The 18923-nt window shown below is 43.3% G+C and overlaps 1 protein-coding gene and 1 long non-coding RNA gene across 2 annotated transcripts in view; both read right to left on the bottom strand.

Annotated features, from left to right (window-relative positions):
- Positions 1-3419: 3419 nt before the first annotated feature.
- LOC138155529 (uncharacterized) lies at positions 3420-7713 on the bottom strand. The gene is made up of 2 exons (XR_011166855.1): positions 6160-7713; positions 3420-4076 (listed from the first exon to the last, which is right to left on the bottom strand). It is a non-coding gene; the product is annotated as an uncharacterized lncRNA (long non-coding RNA).
- An 89-nt stretch (positions 7714-7802) lies between these two features.
- LOC138155528 (potassium-transporting ATPase alpha chain 2-like) overlaps positions 7803-18923 on the bottom strand; it is a 51257-nt gene continuing 40136 nt past the window's right edge. Inside the window, exons 15-23 of the mRNA XM_069080808.1 lie at positions 15667-15817; positions 14349-14517; positions 14083-14237; positions 12749-12869; positions 12429-12574; positions 10760-10893; positions 9639-9740; positions 7961-8052; positions 7803-7831 (exon numbers count right to left, since the gene is read on the bottom strand). Of these exons, the coding sequence (XP_068936909.1) occupies positions 7803-7831; positions 7961-8052; positions 9639-9740; positions 10760-10893; positions 12429-12574; positions 12749-12869; positions 14083-14237; positions 14349-14517; positions 15667-15817 (1099 nt within the window). The remainder of the gene's footprint in view (positions 7832-7960; positions 8053-9638; positions 9741-10759; positions 10894-12428; positions 12575-12748; positions 12870-14082; positions 14238-14348; positions 14518-15666; positions 15818-18923) is intronic.

Raw genomic sequence — 18923 nt, 5'->3', positions numbered from 1 at the left:
ATTTGGTCCCCTATATCAGCAATGCAATATTCACAATGCCTACGGCAATTGTAAATATGCTGATGTAGTTGTTAATTGCAAAATATATCAGGCTTTCTATATGGGGGATAAAGAGAGAACATTTATTAAAATACCAAAAGGCTGAATTCCCAAACCAGAAAGTCAAAGCCATCAGAGTAGTTATGAAATTGGCATAAGTAGATAAAGTAGAAAGCACCCACATTCTCAAGCCTTTAAAACAGAACAGGCTACCTCAGGCAAAGGTCTTCCTCTCCTCACTCACAGCAACTACTCAGCATCCAGGAAGCACGCTCCCAGCAGCTCCGGCCCCTGGCAGTTCTCAGCAGGAGTCCTTAGCAGAAATTCTGGCTGGCTCAAAAAGGGGTTTGCACCTCCACTGTAAGGCCGGTGAGGTCCGGAGCTAACAGGTGTGCACGTGGTCACCTGGGGAGGGCACGTGAGGGGCCAAAGGTCACGTGAGCGCTGCTAAGGATGCACCACGGGACGGGACGCTGGCGTCCCATCATGGGGTCTCCAAAAGTGCTGAGTTGGCATCACGGGGTGAGGCCCTAGTGTTTCATCATGGGATGACCACATAGTAAGGTGTGGCTTGGCTTTCCTCCTCCTCTTGGGGCGGCGCACGATTGGCTCGCTGGATGAGTGAAGGGGAGGAGTGGCTAGCAAGATAAGATAAGGGACAACACAGGGAGAGGCAGAGCAGTCGGGAGTAGTTCGGGATGGAAGATATAACCTCTAGTCCTTAATAAAGAAAAGTGTACCTTTCTTGGATTCTGTGGAGTCATTCTCTAGCGGTAGCTGGAGCCGGAGACATCCGAAGCCTGTTGAGGTGAGTATACCTACCCACACAATGTAGCAAAATGCTACAGACTGGCGCCCAACGTGGGGCCTGAGGGGTAGAAGGACTCCACAGCCTTGCAGTGGTGAGCAAGAAGTCCCGAGTGGAATATCAGATATTATTATGGGGAACGTAGTTAGCCTTCTGTTGTACATCCTAGTGATGTGGAGGTACACGCAAAACAGATACATGCATTGGTTTGTGAGAAAGGGGTAAAAGTGAGGACAAGTGATTGTAGGCAATTTGTGCAGCTTTTATGGAGGACTTCGCCCTGGGTTGAGTACACAGGGGTAGATGTGAGCAGATGGCTGGTTGTCGGTAACCAGTTAGCGTGTTATGAAAAGGAACAACCCGGCTCTGTTAGAGATCTAGATTTCATTATTTACAGCATAGCGAAGGCGGCTCTTTATGGGCCTGCCCCGTCTGTGTGTGTTTCGGCTAACACACAGACCGGAGAGTCAGTAGGGGAATGTACTAGTAGCGATGAATCAGACCAAGAGAAAGACAGAGTGAAAAGGGATCGGAAAGGAAAAAGGTTGAAAAAGAGGCTGTATCCTAACCTAGAAAGTCTAACTGCGCCACATAAGCCGGAAGATAAGGAAGTAACTAATACAGGGAGTGGTTTAGCTGATTCAACAGGCACAGCAAACAGCAGGGGGAGCAGCTCGGTTTGAGGAGGCGGTGCAAAAGGCTGTCTTGGCAGCCCTTAGTCGATTGTCCTTGAACAGCTCACGCCGACTGCCCTTTCTTCAGGGGCCCCTTTTAAAGAGGCATGTTCCTTTACGGAGACGCCTCAGCCTCCACCACCCACTGCTTACGCTGGCGCTACTAACACAGGCCCTGTTCACCAGAGCAAGAGCGAGGTGGCTGCAGCAGTACAACAAGCCTTCTTAGCAGGGGAGGATGTGACAGAATGGGCCGCTGATTTATTCCCAGTGAATTTGAACGACCCAAATAGAGCTTACACCATGGTCCCCTTTAAGCTTCTTAAGGATTTGAAGGCAGTATGTCAGTCTTATGGGCTGAATTCTCCTTTTGTGTTACAAACTTTAACAACCTTAGTTTCCTGAATAGCATACACCCGGAAGACTGGGAAACGATTTCCACTGCATGTCTCACTGCAGGGCAAAAGACTGTGTGGAAAGCAGAATGGCACAAGGAGGTGAGGGCATACCTACGCTCCCAGCCTCCCCCTCAGGGTCTTACCGAAGAACAAGTGTTTCAAGCAATGACGGGGACAGGTGATTATACTGACCCAGACACCCACAGGACGCATGGTGCCGAGGTCTATGCCGCCATAGGGCAATGTGCTGTTGCGGCTTGGGGAAAGAGTGATGGAACAGGAGTTAGTAAGGCACAATTGTCCAATATAAAACAAGGGCCTAAGGAGCCATTAGCCGATTATGTTTCTAGACTGCAGCAGGCAGTAGATCGGATAGTGGGCAAAGGCTCTCCAGCAGCAGAGATTGTTTTTCAACACCTACTTAGGGAGGGCCTAAACAAGGCCTGTAAAAGGGCTGTGGCTGCCTTGCCCATGTCGGCCCGTGTGGCCGACGTGTTGGAACACTGTAATGACGTAGACTATGATACAAATCAAGTAGAAATGTTAGCTGCAGCATTGAGACAAAGGGAAGTGGAGAGGAGATGCTATGGATGTGGAAGATTGGGACATGTCCGCAGTCAATGTAGGATGCAAAAAAGCGGCAGTAGCTCGAGGGTATGCTATCAGTGGTAGGGCCCTGAAAATATGGCTGGAAGGTTTTGACGCCACAGGGTGGCAGTATGAAGATGAAGAATGGTTGGCAATTCTCCCCTTTGTGGCTTTAAAGCCACCAATACTTCCCAGAATGTTACAAGCTTACACCCAAGTGTGTTTGCAACCTCCCTGCTTACCTATCTCTCCACGACCGAATATTTTTACTGATGCCACAAAAACAAAAAGGGCGGCTATATATTGCCCAGAATTATCTAAGCAGATGGTGTTAGATACTCCTTATACATCTACCCAGAAAAATGAGTTATGGGCAGTTATCCAAGTCTTATTACATTTTCACCCCCCATATAATATCATCTCTGACAGTCTATATACCGTAAAGGTTATACAACTGCTTCCTCAGGCATATATTAATGTACATGCCTCTCAAATTGGTGAGCTTCTATGTCAAGCGTGCACTTTATTGTTACAGTTATCTGCCCCTATTTACATCATGCACGTGCGCTCTCATACGGGTGGACTTGGGCCTATTTTTGAGGGAAATGAAAAAGCAGATGAACTGGCATGCCCCTTGTCGCTTGCAGTCCTTGAAGACGAGTCTATGAGTCGCGCCCAGTTGGCGCATGACCGTTTTCATCTTTCCATGCAGTCTCTGTGCCGCCTTTATGGCATTCCCAGACAAGAGGCAAGGAACATAGTCAAAAGATGCACAGCTTGTGTCCCTTTTCAACCTGTGCCGAACATCTCAGCTGAAAACCCTAAAGGTCTTTACCCCCATGAGCTGTAGCAAATGGATGTAATGCATTGGAGACAACAGATAATCCATGTGTCTGTTGATACCAATTCTGGTTTTCTTATGGCTTCCTTGCAGTCCGGAGAAGCCCTAAAACATGTCCTTGCACATTTATATTATTGTTTTGCTGTTGCCGGACCCCCACTCTATTTAAAGATGGATAATGGTCCGGCATATAGTTCTAAAGGGTTTGCCTCCTTTTGTGCCGAATTTTCCATCCATCATGTAACTGGTATTCCTTACAATCCCACTGGGCAAGCAATAGTGGAACGGGTCAATAGGACCCTAAAGACAATACTTCATAAACAAGAAAAGGGAGTACGGGATCCTATAGGTGGAGCTCCTTTGCGTAGGATTACCCAGACACAATTAAATATGGCCACTTATACCCACAACTACCTAAAATTTGATCAAGATAGTTTGACACCCGCTATGAAATTCCTTCATCAGTGGCAACGACAGGTGGGTGACGGCACCCATGAGCAAGATCCAAAGAAACTTGAGAGTAACCGGGCGGTATGGAGAAAGGTGGATGGTACATGGGAAGGACCAGGTAGGGTGATAACGTGGGGACCAGGGTATGTTTATGTCGTTCCAGGTGGTGCCCATGAAGATGCTGGTTCTTGGGTTCCGACAAGGTGTCTACACCCTCTTGCTGCTGTACAAAATGATGAAAGGAGTGACACCGAGCCATAACTGGACACAACTGACACCTACGAAGGAACGAGAAAGAGACATAGCTGGTGATTGGCAGTGGGTTGTACTCCCGAAACCTCCTCTGGTGCATCTTGTGAGCTGGGAGGAGCACACTCCAGCCTTCACAATGGAAGGCAATGTTTCCTCTCTGACGGGAGGACACCGACCTTCCAGATTCATACAAACTCAGATTGTTAATTTAAACTTTACATTTCTCACGGCTTCTCTGCCACTATGTGTTTCCTTCAATAATGGGTCGGAGTGGTGTTTTAGCCTGGAGGGCCGCAACGTCATTTCAGGTTTCCATCCTGCTAATGACTCATATAACCATCCAGCGCAGTGTAACAGTTCCTTTATGGCAATATGAGCCGTGCGACAGCTGACCAGTGCTTTGAATAAAACTTCTGAATTACCCACGTGTCGGACAGGGGTCATGAACACGTGGTCTCCTCTGATTCCCTGTTCTACTGGCACTCCTAAGACGGTAAAAAAGAACAATGTGACACTGATTTTCTGGGACATAGTAGAGGACAAAACATTCACTCAGTTACCTGCTCCAGTGCCGTGCACAACAACCAGTACGTGCCATCAATCGTTATGGCAACTTGGATTGGTCATGAATGGGACAAAAGTGTCGGTGGAGATTTGTAAATGTGCCTCATGCAAAGACCCTACCTTTAAGGCTGAGTGGTTCCAAATGTTGGCCAATGGCAAAAACTATACCAAAGGACATACAGAGAATTGTGACATTTTTACTTATTGGTTTGAAGGGCAGCTTGTAGCACCCACAAATTATGCATGGCTCTTGTGCCCTGACATTTCTGTAAACTACAGCCAGTCCTGGTACCATACGACGGTTCAGGGGTGTAAACTCATGGCATACATTGGAAAACATGCCATGAGTGGGCGGTTTAAGGTCATATTGCTAGTCAAATAACCCAGTTATGTTTTGTTACCAGTTAAGGCTGCTTCACCATGGGCTGAGACTGCAGCCGACAGTGTGTGGAAGCAGATTTCTGACACAATCCAAGTGAGAAGGAAACGAAATGGTATTGATCTAATCTTTGATGTTATTAACTTAGGTATTTCCATATTTCAGGAGTTCCAGATACAACAATTATATCAGCAGACAGGTTATATTGCTTCTGAGTTAAAAACATTTATGAGTAAGGAGTCTAAGGCATGGGATGTGCAGGCATGCATAGATGCTGCCCTGAACCATGAAGTCGCTGCCTTGAAAGAAGCAGTTTTAGCTATAGGGGAAGAGCTGGCGCTCTGTGAATTGATCGCAGAGGTACCTTGTCATTATAAATATAAGCCCTGGCTCTGTGTCACACCTTTGCCTGTTAACAGTACACGCACATTCCCTAGCTTGTGGGAAAAAATTGAACGACACCTCCGAGGTGCCTTTTTGGCAGATAATGTCACCTCAGAGATCGAACAATTGAGAAAACTGATAGTTGATATTCATGCTGTGGCTGATAACTTCACAGTACCATCAGCAACTGCAAAAGATTTTTTTTGTCCTGGTTACATGGGAAGACTTTGTGGGCCTCTTTGTATGGGGTTTTGGCTTCCGCTCTCTATCTTTGCCTCGGTGTTGTTCTCTTATGTTGTATGTGGAGATGGATTGTCGCTCTCTTGAAGAGCAGTCTTTTGAGTATCAAAGCTGACCTCCTACCCCTTGGCGGTCTCCCGCAAAACAAGAAAAGGGAGATGTAAGGCCGGTGAGGTCCAGAGCTAACAGGAGTGCACGTGGTCGCCTGGGGAGGGCACGTGAGGGGCCAAAGGTCACATGAGCGCTGCTAAGGATGCACCACGGGATGGGACGCTTGCGTCCCATCACGGGGGTCTCCAAAAGTTCTGAGTTGGCATCACGGGGTGAGGCCCTAGTGTTTCATCATGGGATGACCACATAGTAAGGCGTGGCTTGGCTTTCCTCCTCCTCTTCGGGGTGGCGCATGATTGGCTCGCTGGATGAGTGAAGGGGAGGAGTGGCTGGCAAGATAAGATAAGGGACGACACGGGGAGAGGCAGAGCAGTCGGGAGTAGTTAGGGATGGAAGATGTAACCTCTAGTCCTTAATAAAGAAAAGTGTACCTTTCTTGGATTCCGTGGAGTCATTCTCTAGCGGTAGCTGGAGCTGGAGACGTCCGAAGCCTGTTGAGGTGAGTATACCTACCCACACAATGTAGCAGAATGCTACACTCCACCTCCACTTCAGGACTACTGCTACCACTGCTGCTGCCTCTGCCACTGCCGCCGCCACTGCCAGTCACTGCAGGAACTCTAGCTTGGCTTCCGCTTCCTCTTGCTCTACCCCTTCCTGCTACATCAGCAAATCCAATGGGGCATGGAAGATCTTTAAATCCCATAACCCTTACATCCCCCTAACACTATGCAGGCCAGCAGCTCAAGCAGCCACATGTGGCTGCAGCTGCAGGGCCTTGGGCCTCAGCCGCTTGTTGCCCTGAGGGCAAAAACTGATGCACTCCCAACTTCTGGATCCCAAAGTCCACACTGCACTGACCTCTCACTTTGTCCTTAGCATCTGTGTGTTGATAATTCTGGAAACTGGCACAGCTGCTGGTGATCTGAAGTCCCTCTAACCAGCAACTGGTCAGATCTGCCCTGGGGCTAAAACCTCTGGCTTTTGCAGGCTGGGCTTAGCTCCCAGAGCACTGCGCTAGCAGATTCCTGTCAGCATGCCAAGCTGTCCTCAGCAGGAGGTAAGCTTCTCTGTGTCATTTTGTGGGTTCTATAGCTCCAAAGTTTGTTCAGAGTCCCCTTTTTCATGAATTGGGCGAGGTGGAAGCTGGAGCCCCACCCAGAGCGTCTTCTTATATTATATTTGGGTTAGACTCATTATTCAGTGACTGGAAATCATAGAAGGGGTGATGGGAAATACTTTCCCTGGTCTATTTCTCATTCCTAAATGATGTCCTAGAAATCCCATTCTTAGAAAAGTTTCCAGCCCAGTTTAGAAGAAGTTGGACTTTTCTTATTGTAATCTAATCCAATCATATCTTACTTTGAGTTTTTCCATTTCAACTAGTGGTAAGTCAGTCTGCCCAGTTATTCTGGCTCTGCAACCTCACTCACGTGACACACTGTGTAAGTAGTGGTTGGAGGTGGGGGTAGGGAGAGGGAGAGAATGAAATGATGAATCACCAAAACACAACATGTTGATATCTTATTCCTTCCATTACTCCTAGGACACAAAGAAATTTAATTAGTAGCTTTAGTGGTTGAAATAGAGCACCTTCTCTGGGAGTCTAAGAACAAAATAGTGACAACCTTATTTTATAAAATACTTTTTACTTTAAAATGTGGCCTCTCTAAGCCAATTCATCAGGGTTTGTGATTACACAATTATGCCCACCTTGTGTTCATAAAACTCAATAGTATCAAATCCAATGCAAGAGCAGGTTTTACTATTGCATTAGACATTGTGAAAAGTTGTATACAGGTTCAGCAGGTTCTTTTTCTTCTCCACTTCAGAGTTTATGTATTTTAAACAAACAAGAGGGACAGAGGGCAGGGAGCAGAAGAAAAACAGCCCATACAAAAAGCCAAATCTCATTTTTACAGTATATTAACTGAGAATCTTTCATACAAATTTCTTCTGGTGTGTGGATTTTGATGATGCTCATATTGCACAGGAGACTTCCAGCAGAGGAGAGTGGAGAACTCTGAACATCATCAGGGAGAAATTGTGAAAGTCTTAGGAACCAAAAACAATTTCAGTAATACATGGTCTTATCCCACCAGCCTGTAAGGGGAGAAAGAGAGTCAATAAAAACATGGAGCCTGGGGGAGATGTAAAAAGGTAAATGCTCAGTAAAACTCAGCAAGATCTCCCAAATAAGGACCCAGATTCTACTCCTTTGAGGTTACTTACTTCCTGGATAGTGCCTGACTAGAAGTTTTCGGAACTCATCAAATAGCCAAATGACAATGGCATATGGTACTGCCATAAACCAGTACTGAACACTGGAAATGAAATGGAGACAAATGCAAGAGTCAAAGTGTATCAGAAGATAAGAACCAGTCATTCCCCAGTGGATCAAAGGATATGAACAGAAAGTTTTCAGAGGAAGAAATTAAAATTATCTCTAGTCATGTGAAAATATGCTCTAAATCTCTATTTATCAGAGAAATGCAAATCAAAACAACTCTTATGTACCATATCACACCTATCAGATTGACTAACATGACAAAACAGGAAAATTATAAATGATGGAGAAGATGTGGGAAAACTGGAACAACTGATGCATTGTTGGTGGAGTAGTGAACTGATCCAAGCAATTTGGAACTATAAAAATATGCTTACCTTTTACCCAGCAATTCTAATTCTAGGGTTATATCCCAAAGAGATCATAAAAATGGGAAAAGGACCTACATATACAAAAATATTTATAGCAGCTCTTTTTGTGGTAGCCAACAATTGGAAATTGAGGGGATGGCCATCACTTGGGGAATGGCTCAACAAGTTGTGGTATATGAATGTAATGGAAAATTATTGTGCTGTAAGAAATGATGAGCAGATGAGCTTCAGAAAAACCTGGAAAGACTTACATGAACTAATGCTGAGTGAAGTGAGCAGAACCAGAACATTGTACACAGTAACAGCCACATTTTGAGATGACTGACTTTGATAGACAGCTCTTCTCATCTATGCAAGGATCTAAGACAACTCCTATGCTATCCACATCCAGAGAAAGAACTATGGAGTCTGAATTCAGATTGAAGCATACCATTTTTTGTTTTGTTTTGGGGTTTTTCCTTTCTTGTGGTTTCATTCATTGTAATTCTTCTTTACTACATGACTAATGTGAAAATATGTTTAATAAGAATATATATGTAGAGGGGCAGCTAGGTGGTACAGTGAGTAAAGTGCTGGTCCCGGAGTCAGGAGGGCCCGAGTTCGGTTCTGGACTCAGACACTTAACACTCACACAAAATAACTAGCTGTGTAGCCTTGGGCAAGTTACTTAACCCCAATTGCCCTCCAAAAATACCAAAACAACAAAAAGAATATATATGTAGAGCCTTTATCAGATTGCATGATATCTTGGGCAGGGAAAGGGGAGGAATGTAGGGAAAATTTAAAACTTGAAAGCTTATGGAAATGAATGTTGAAAAACTAAAATTAAATAAATTAAAGAAAAAAAAAGATAACTGATTTCTCAGGTAAATGGTGTTGGGGCTATTAACTTCACTGCCTTCTCAGCAACTACCATAATTTCAGATGGACTGAAAACAGAACTTTTTTTCTGAACTGGTCAAAATCAACTCTTTTCTTTGAAGGCATGATGCAAAGCAAGGAATACTCAAAGATGAGGACATAAAGTCATCTTTTTCCTTCAAATCTTTCCAATGGGAATGCAGATTTGAATTTCTTATTTCTCTCAATGGCTTGACCAATACTAACCATTTTTTCAGATGGGGTTTTGGTCTCCAATCCTTACTACCTCATTTCTAATCTACACATCCTCATCTTACCCCATCCTGGTCCCCAGGTTTCCTCAGAATGGCGGCCCATTCTTTCTCTTCCCATGTTAGGGCACATAACTCACCGAAGTGTGGTGAAATTCAGGATTGGGATACTTCCAAATCCACAGGAGAGGATTGCTGCTATGATAATTTGAGATGCGATACCAACCCAGATGTATTTATTTCTGTATAAAATATAAACATGAACAGATTTTGAATCCATTTGGTTATTCCTCCCCTCTTCCTAGCTTCCTTCTTATTGTAGGGAATTGTACCACCAAATTCCTAGTTCCTTAGGCTCTCAACCTACAAGTCATCTCCTCACTGTCTCCCTCCCCCACCATATCCAATAAGCTGACACGCTTGTCGATTTTATACTGGTAACATCTCTCATATATACTTTCTTCTTCCCTCTGACACTGCCACCACCCTAGTGCAGTTCCTCACCATTTCATGCACGGACTATTTTAATGAACCAGTAGGAGGTCTCCCTGATAAAAATTCTTTTTAACCCCACCCCCTCCTCTCACTAAACTGCCTGTTGCATCCAGGATAAAAGGAATATTTTATATGTGTGTATATATATATATGTATATGTATATAAGATCCTGGTTGGCATTCAAAGCCCTTTATAACTCCCCTTCACATTTCTCCCTCCTCTACACTTCTTCAGTATTCTTACACCCTACCACATACTGCTTTGTGATTCATTGACACTGGCCTCCTTGCCTAGCCTCACACAAGACACTTCATCTTTCAATTCTGGGCATTTTTTAAGAATGCTCTCCTTCCCCATCTCTACCTCCTGGCTTCAGTCAAGTCCCAGCTAAAATCCAACCTTCTGTGGGAAGCCTTTCCCAATTCCCCTTCCCTCTGTCATTTACCTTCAGCTTATTCTGTATATTTTGTTTGTATACATTTATTTGCAGAGATAGCATTAAATTTAATTAATTTAATTTAATTTTACATTTGAGAGCAGAAATATTTTTTTTCTTTGTGGCCCAAAGCTTAGCACACTGCCAGCACACTGTGGGCACTTAATACATGTTTACTGAATGACAGAAGCTCATCAGACTAATATGACCCAGAGCCACGCCAAACAATCCTTTCCCATGGTGTAGGTATCTTAACATTAGTCCCTTTGATGAGTCAACAGAATTGTGTCCTCTTTGCATGATAAGCCTCTGAGAAGTTTAGATGATACCTGAAGAGACCTTGCTGGAAAATTGAATTTATCCTTGTTTTTCTGATGATCACACCCGCAATTTGCTGGACCATGACTGCAACAAAGTAAGCAGTGTATCCAGTCCATTCCAAATTCTTCCGCTGATATTTTGTCTGCAAATGATCAAAGGGGGATAGGTGTGGAAACAGATGGTTACCCAGTTTTCCAGAAAAGGTAACAGTTGAGTAGGAAAGAAAGCACGGTGTAATTTATTTTGTGTGTCATATGTTATTACCTTGCAGCCTATTTGTTCTTTTGTATGTGATGCAAAGCCGATGTGTGTCAGCTCTAGCAAACTATTACCAAAGGCAAGGACAAGTCCTGATAAAGTTCAAAGTTATTCAAATAAAATTTTAAATTGCCATTTCCATTCTTGAAAATTAGCTGCATTTTCATTAGACACAATTCTACCCTTTTGTTCTGCCCTCTGACCATCTTGAACTACAGATAGCTCTAGGAATTCAGGCTGAGCCAAATGATCTCATCTCTTTCTCAAAAGGAATTGCAACACCCAAAAAACAATCAGTTTCCATTCAGCATTAAAGTTTCCCTCCATGAGACTCTCATCTCTGCTGTTTTTAAAAAATTTTAAATAATAAAATTTTTTAACAAAAGATAAAACGTGTCCAATTTAATAATAATGACTCTTATGGAACATTTTGGGGGGAGAGGCAATTAGGGTTAAGTGACTTACCCAGGGTCACACAGCTAGTAAGTGTCAAGTGTCTGGGATTGGCTTTGAACTCAGGTCCTCCTGACTCCACATTTAGTGCTCTATCCACTGTGCCACCTAACTGTCCCTTATGCAGCATTTTAAATATTATGTCATTGGGTTCACTCAACAACCCTATCAAGAAGGCACTATTATTATTCCCATTTTATGGATGAGGAAACTAAGGGTCATAGAAGTGACTTGCCCATGGTAACTCAGCTAGTACTTTCAGGCAGGATTTTAATTTAGGTCTTCCTGACTTTTAGCCAAGAGCTTTAACTACTGTGCCACCCAAATTCCAAAAATAACTAGTTAGGTAGTAATCAATATTGTCTACTGTATTTAACCAAGTGCTATTCAATGTAGTTTTCATTTACATATCTCAGAACAATGTGGGTAGTTTCAATCTGTTCTCTTCATTTCCCTTCTTTTAATAAAGAAAAACAGTTAAATGGAGAAAACCAGTAAATTGGCTATTTGTCATTCTGTTCCTACTGTTCACCACCTCTCAGCTGAGAAGACAGAAACATATTTCATCATCAGAGACCATGACTTGGAAGTTTCAGCCCTTTCATTTCCAAAACTTGCTACCATGACTGCACCCTTTTCTCTCCCCTGAAATCTCCTCCACAGATCATCAGTTCCTCAGACTATTGTTTTCCACCATTAGAATGTAAGATCCTTAAGGGCAAGGGCAGATTCTAGTATATCTATAATAAATGCTTTTTCATGAGTTGTATTTTTATCCCATATACTCAGTACAGTGTTTAGGGCACAGTCATCACTAAATAATGCTTGTTGATGTTTTCATTCACTCACTGATTCTAATAGGGTAGTATTACTAAGGTAGTCTAGAGCATGGCATTTCAGCATGAATCAGGTCAAATGAGCAATAGAGTGGAAAATAAATGGGGAGAAATGTTTGGCCTCCCTTACCCATTCTTGTCCATAGCTGTCTTCAAGGTCATTGAGACTATCACTTTCCCATAATGGCCTTAAGTAAAGGAGCCTGTAAGGTTTGAATCCCTGGACTGCATAGACAGTGAAGTAGGCAAAGAAGCCCCCCACAGATTGCAAGATTCCTACAGGACAAAGGAGATGTAGGAACAAATGAGTTCAGGATATCCTCTTTCTAATTCTCCCCCACCTATCAAAAAAAATAAATAAAAAGCAGCTTCTGATTACTTTAGGAAACAGAGCTTTAGGAAAGACCTTTGGTACTAGAGTAACAGGTGAGAGTTTAGGACTCATCATACCAATTTGCAGGTAGGAGTACAAAGCCAACTGATGATTCACCAGTCTGTCCTCCTTGTGGCGTGGCTTCCGGCTCATGATATCACTCTCAGCTTTCTCATAGGCTAAGGCAATGGAAGGAATCTATGAAGGGGAAAGGAGATGGTGAAATCCAGTCACTTACTACTGCCCAGTAGGTAGAACACAGTCAGTTAATATTTAGATAGCAAATAAGAGAGAGAACAAGTGAATCCTAACTCTCTGGAAGCAGTTTGGCCAGAAACTTTCAAGTCTTCAAGCAACAAGAGCTATTTGCTATTCATTTTAAAATAAACAGATCTCTAACCATGCCAAAATGTGTGAGTAGCCCAGTATGTTATTATCTGTAGAGAAGAAAGGGAGGGAGGTTGGCAAGGGGCTGGTAAGGGTTATTTTTCTTCCTGTGTTTCTGTTGGATTTCTTTTATCCCCTTAACCTTTATTCATGCTTTCCAAAGTCACATGAATAAAGTACCCTCAACAATGTTGGTTATTCTTCAGCTATTCTTTAGTTATGAATTGTCTGTGGTGGATTAAGAGAACCCAGGTTGCTGCCAACCCTGCCTCTTGTTAAGTGCTTGGTGTGCCCTTGCACAAATCATTGGGCCCCACTATCCTCATCTATAAAATGAAGAGGTTGTACTGGATGATGTCCAGTCTCCCAGCTCTAGATCTTTGATCCTATGAATTAATTTGGTTGATCCTTGATGCAGAGACAATTAAGGAAATTACACTGGCCTATGCTCAGCATTTGGTCACTAGACCTGAATATCCCTGAAACTGTGAATAATGCCATCTTTCCCACTTGCTACTCATTTACTGCATCCACTAGCCTCTATTATATTTTCTTTAGCAAGTGGCCCCCTCCTTGAGTGGGGAAGATTTAGTTAAGCTGCCACATGTAAAGGCAATATTTTAATTTTAGGGTTAAAGGATCTTGGAGAACACTATAACTATCCTTTATTGAATTAATAGAACCTTGGATTAGTTAGGCTGTATCCTATAATGTTTCTTGGGCCTCTTAAACTTGTCTGGGCCCCTAAACATTGAGCAGAGTATTTAGGTGGTAGCTTCACCTATGATCCTTGATCATTGTCCCTAGTTCAGGGATAAGGAAACTGAGAAACAGGCTGTATACATTTTTGGAGGGTAAGGTAAATGGAATCATTTGAAAAGCTCAATTCTAGAAAGTATTGATTTTATTATCAATTTCTTGACAAATTAATTAAATCTCTTCAGGGGAAAGAAAAATAGAAGGAAAAAAATGGCCCCCAAAGTTAATGACGCCTGATTTCCTAGTTCCTCAGAAATCTACTTACAATATCAGTGCCCAAGTCAATGAACAAGATGGCGATGGTACCAATGGGTAGAGGGACCCCAGCAAGAATGAAGATAAGGAAAGGGATAAGCTCTGCGATGTTTTTGGTCAGGGTGAATGCTATGATTTTCTTCAGATTGTCAAAGATTAGGCGACCTATGAGTAGAATGTTCTTGTCAGAGGAGTAACCATCAAACCACCAGCTTAAATCAACCCTTTGTAAGGGCTCATCTGAGATGTTCTTTGTATGGAAGGGACCTTACTTACCTTCCTCTATACCTGTCACTATAGAGGAAAAATTGTCATCTAGTAAGACCATGTCTGCTGCATTTTTTGCTGCATCAGAACCTGCAAAACCCATAGCAATCCCAATATCGGCCTTCTTCAGGGCTGGGGAATCATTAACACCATCCCCTGTCACTGCAACAACAGCACCCTAGAAAAACACACTGAAATTCAAAACTTTAAATCCAGAAACTTAAAGGAGTAGCCATGTTTGGAGTGTTGATAAAAATAATAGACTTCTCTTCTGGAAGTTAGAAAGACTCTGTCTACAAGAGTCCATTTTTTGGGAAAAATGGTTGTATTGCCTTGTGATATAAAGAATAGAGTATTAAGTCTCAAAGCAAGGCCTTTTAAAATGAATGAAGATCAATGATAAAATGGCAGAGGATAGAGATAAGTAGCTCTAGGTTGCTTGATAAAATATTGACCACAGGATCACATTCTTTGCTAAGTTATCTCCACAGCTAGGGCCACGTAATAGAAAAGTCATAATTAGAGAATGATGATTAGATGGGCCGCCATCTTCTTCAAACTGTAACAGATGAAAACTCATTCAAGCCTGGACCATAGTATAAGAAGGTAATGTGCTGTAAGAAATAATGAAAGGGATTGTTTCAGAGAATCCTGGAAAGATTTTTATGAGCTGACACAGATTGAAGAAAGCAGAATCAGAATAATTTATATAATCATAATATTGTAAAGACAAACAACATTGGAGGATGTCATTAACAGAATGGTCAATCACTATTCCAGGGGACTGATGATGAAGCATGCTAATCTCTCCTGGCAGAAAGGTGATAAGGTCAAGAGCCAGAAGAGACATTTTTTTGGACATGGCCAGCGAGGGAATCTGTTTTGTTTGATGAAACATATTTAGAGAGATTTTGTTCTTCTCATTTGTCTCTTTTCCCCCTGATATGGAGGTGTGTGAGAAAGACAATGATTTTTTGTTAGTTGAAAATACTTAAATATAAATAGAATACACATTCCTTAAGGGATTATTTTGTCATTGTATTTCCAATTCCTGGCACAGAACAAAATAAATACTTCACGAATGCTTGTGAAATTGAATTGAATTTCCTTGAAAGAACTAGCCATTTCTTTTCCTGAGCTTCCTGAAGGGTCTGTAGCTGTGTTTTGGGAGTTTTCTGTTAATGATAAAGCTTTCCCTCAAGGCTTAATGGCAGTCTGAAGGTATCTGATATGGACTCACTGGGGTACCTGTCAGTCAATAAACATTTATTAAGCACCTTCTGTAAGCCAGACACTGTCCTAAGCTCTATGGCTGCAAATCACTCACCTGCCTCTGACAGCCTTCCACAATTATCAGCTTCTGCTGGGGAGATGTCCTTGCAAAGACAATTTCAGTGTGGTGGGTCAGGAGCTCATTCAGCTGCTCTGGGCTCATCTCCTTCAGCTCCATTCCACTGACCACAGCTGCCTTTGCCTCCCTAGAAGGGTCAAAGCAAAACCCAGTAAGGAAAAAGGACAGCTTTAATGCAGAGGGATCCTCCTTGATCAAGGGAGCCCAGTAGGTAACAATGCTCTGGAGGGGACTGGCCCTTCACTTCTTCACCAGTGCTCCCAATACGGTTCCAAAATAAAGAAACCTAGAATGTATTTTGGGAAGATGGCTGAATAGATCAGAAATTTCCAGACTCTCCAGATTTTCTCCAGAACTTACAGAAAATTGCCATGATATGTAGAACAGCAAAAATAAAGGGGTAAAGTTGTTGTCCTCCTCAGACAACTAGAGAGGACCTCAGAGAAGAATCCAGGACCTGAGGTTTGCCCTGAGTAAATTGTAAACACCTCCAGGCTAACTTCCTTGAATCAAACAGCAGGCCATGAAGGAAGCAGACTAGGCCTCAAGAAATTTCACCTCAGGCGGAGCCAAGATGGCGGAGTAGAATAACGACCTTCCTGCGGCTCCGGCTTCCACCCTCCCCAATCCATGTAAAAAGGGGACTCTAAACAAACTTTGGAGCTGCAGAACCCACAAAATGACACAGAGAAGCTAACCTCCCGCTGAGGACAGCCCGGCAGGCCTGCAGGAATCGGCCAGCGCAGTGCTCTGGGAGCTGAGCCCAGCACCACCCCGAGGCTTTAGCCCCAGGGCGGGCCTGACCAGCCGCCAGCCAGAGGGACTCCAGATCAGCAGCAGCTGTGGCCATTTCCAGATTTATCAATACATAGATGCGAAGGACAAGGTGAGAGGCAAGTGCAGTCTGGACTTTGGGACCCAGGAAGTGGGAGTGCGTGGCTTTTACCCCCGGAGTGAGAAACCGCTGAGACGCCAGCACAGCCTGCCAGTGCCACGTGGCGGCTTCAGCTCCTGGCCTGCAGAGTGTAGGGGGACCAAGCACCAGTCTGAGGGGTCATTGCTCTTGCTTTAACCTGCTTGGATCTGGATTGCAGTCTAGGGTGGAGGTCCTGGGGTGTGTGTCCAGCTTGCCAGAGCGTGTGTAGACCTCAGAAAGGGCACCCATCTAATACCTCCGGCAGCTGAGAAAACCCCAGATTTTGGGACGAAAACTCCCCTGTCTGGTGTCAGAGTCCTACTGTGGCAAAAAGCCCAAAAGTCAAATCATTGAGTGGCAAAATGAGCAGGCAAAGGAAACAAAGCAGACAGAAGATTCCAACGTTACACTCCTATTTGGGGGATAAGATGGAGCAAGGCATGGAACAGGAGGAAAACGGTGAAGTCAGAACTCCTGCACCAAAAGCTTCAAAGGAAAATACAAGCTGGTTACAGGCCATAGAGGACCTTAAGAAGCAGATAAGAGAAGTGGAGGAAAAATTGGGAAGAGAAATGAGAACAATGCAAGAAAATTATGAAATGAGAGTCAACAGCCTGACTGAAGAAAATAATACCTTAAAAAACAGACTGACTCAAATGGCAAAGGAGGCTCAAAAAGGCAATGAGGAGAAGAATGCCTTAAAAAGTCAAATTTGCCAGATGGAAAAAGAATCTCAAAAGCTCACTGAGGAGAATCATTGCTTCAGAATTAGATTGGAGCAAATGGAAGCTAATGACTTTATGAGAAATCAAGATGCTGTTAAACAGATCCAAACAAATGAAAGAATAGGAGGCAATGTGAAATATCTCATGGGAAAAACCACTGATCTGGAAAATAGATCCAGGAGAGATAATTTAAAAATTATTGGACTGCCTGAGAGCCATGACCAAAGTAAGAGCCTGGAAAGTATCCCCCAGGAAGTTCTCAAAGAAAACTGCCCTGATGTTTTAGAACCAGAGGGCAAAATAGAGGTTGAAAGAATCCATCGATCACCTCCTGAAAAAGATCCCAAAAAGAAAACTCCTAGGAATATTATAGCCAGGTTCTGGAATTCCCAGATTAAGGAGAGAATATTACAAGCAGCCAGGAAGAAACAATTTGAATATTGTGGAAACACAATCAGGATAACCCAGGATCTGGCAGCTTCTACACTGAGGGATCGAAGGGCCTGGAATGTGATATTCCAGAGGTCAAGGGAGCTGGGATTAAAACCAAGAGTCACCTACCCAGCAAAACTGAGTATCATGTTTCAGGGGAAAATATGGTCATTCAGTGGAATACAGGACTTTCAAGCATTCTTGCTGAGAAAACCAGAGTTGAATAGAAAATTTGACATTCAGATACAAGAAGCAAGAGAAGCATGAGAAGGTAAACAGGGAAAAGAAATCATAAGGAACTTATCAAAGTTGAACTATTTTTTTTTTAAACAATCGGGGTTGAGTGCCTTGTTCGGGGTTGCATGGCCAGTTGTTGTTTCTGGGTGTGGTGCTGAGTGTCTGGGCCCGGATTTGATCCGGGTCATCCCAGCACTGGAGCCGGTGCTCTTGCTTGCTGAGCCACCTGGCCAAAGTTGAACTATTAACATTCCTACATGGAAAAACAATAATAGTAACCTATGAAACTTTTCTCAGTAGTTGAAGGGATTAGAAATATATATATATGTATATATATATATATGTCTTTATATGAGGGTATGCGGGCTTATGAATACATATGTGAATATGTGTATATACGTTTACAGGTATACATAGATAGAGGGCACGGGACCAATTTAACAGGAAGGGATGATACTTAAAAGGTGAAATTAAGAGGTGAGAGGAATATAATGAGAGGAGATGGGGAGAGACAGAGTGGGGCAAACTATCTCATACAGAAGAGGCAAGGGAAAATGGTTACAATGGAGGGGAAGAATAGGAAGGCAAAAGGGAATAGGTCAACCTTATTCCTATTGAATCTGGCTTGAGAAGGGAGGGAAATACACACTAAATAGGGGATCTCACCCTCCAGGAGAATAGGGGGGGAAGGGGATGTGAGGGGGGATGATGGAAGGGAGGGCAGGCTTGGGGGGAGGGAAGTTGGAAGCACCCAGTTTTGAAAAGGGACAGGATCAAAGTAGAGAATAGAACAAGTGTGAGGTGGGATAGGAGGGAGGGAAATATAGTCAGTCTTTTACAATACATCTACTATGTTATTGTTTTGCATTAGCCACACATGTACAACCTATACTGAACCTCTTGTCCCCCCAGTGGGGGTGGCT

The sequence above is a fragment of the Petaurus breviceps genome, unplaced genomic scaffold (genome assembly GCF_028583685.1).
Source record: "Petaurus breviceps papuanus isolate PSGF00001 unplaced genomic scaffold, PetGlider_PUasm1.0 91133, whole genome shotgun sequence".
Classification (NCBI taxonomy): Eukaryota; Metazoa; Chordata; class Mammalia; order Diprotodontia; family Petauridae; genus Petaurus; species Petaurus breviceps.
Note: the sequence above shows the minus strand (reverse complement) of the source record. Positions and strands in the feature narration are given on the sequence as shown.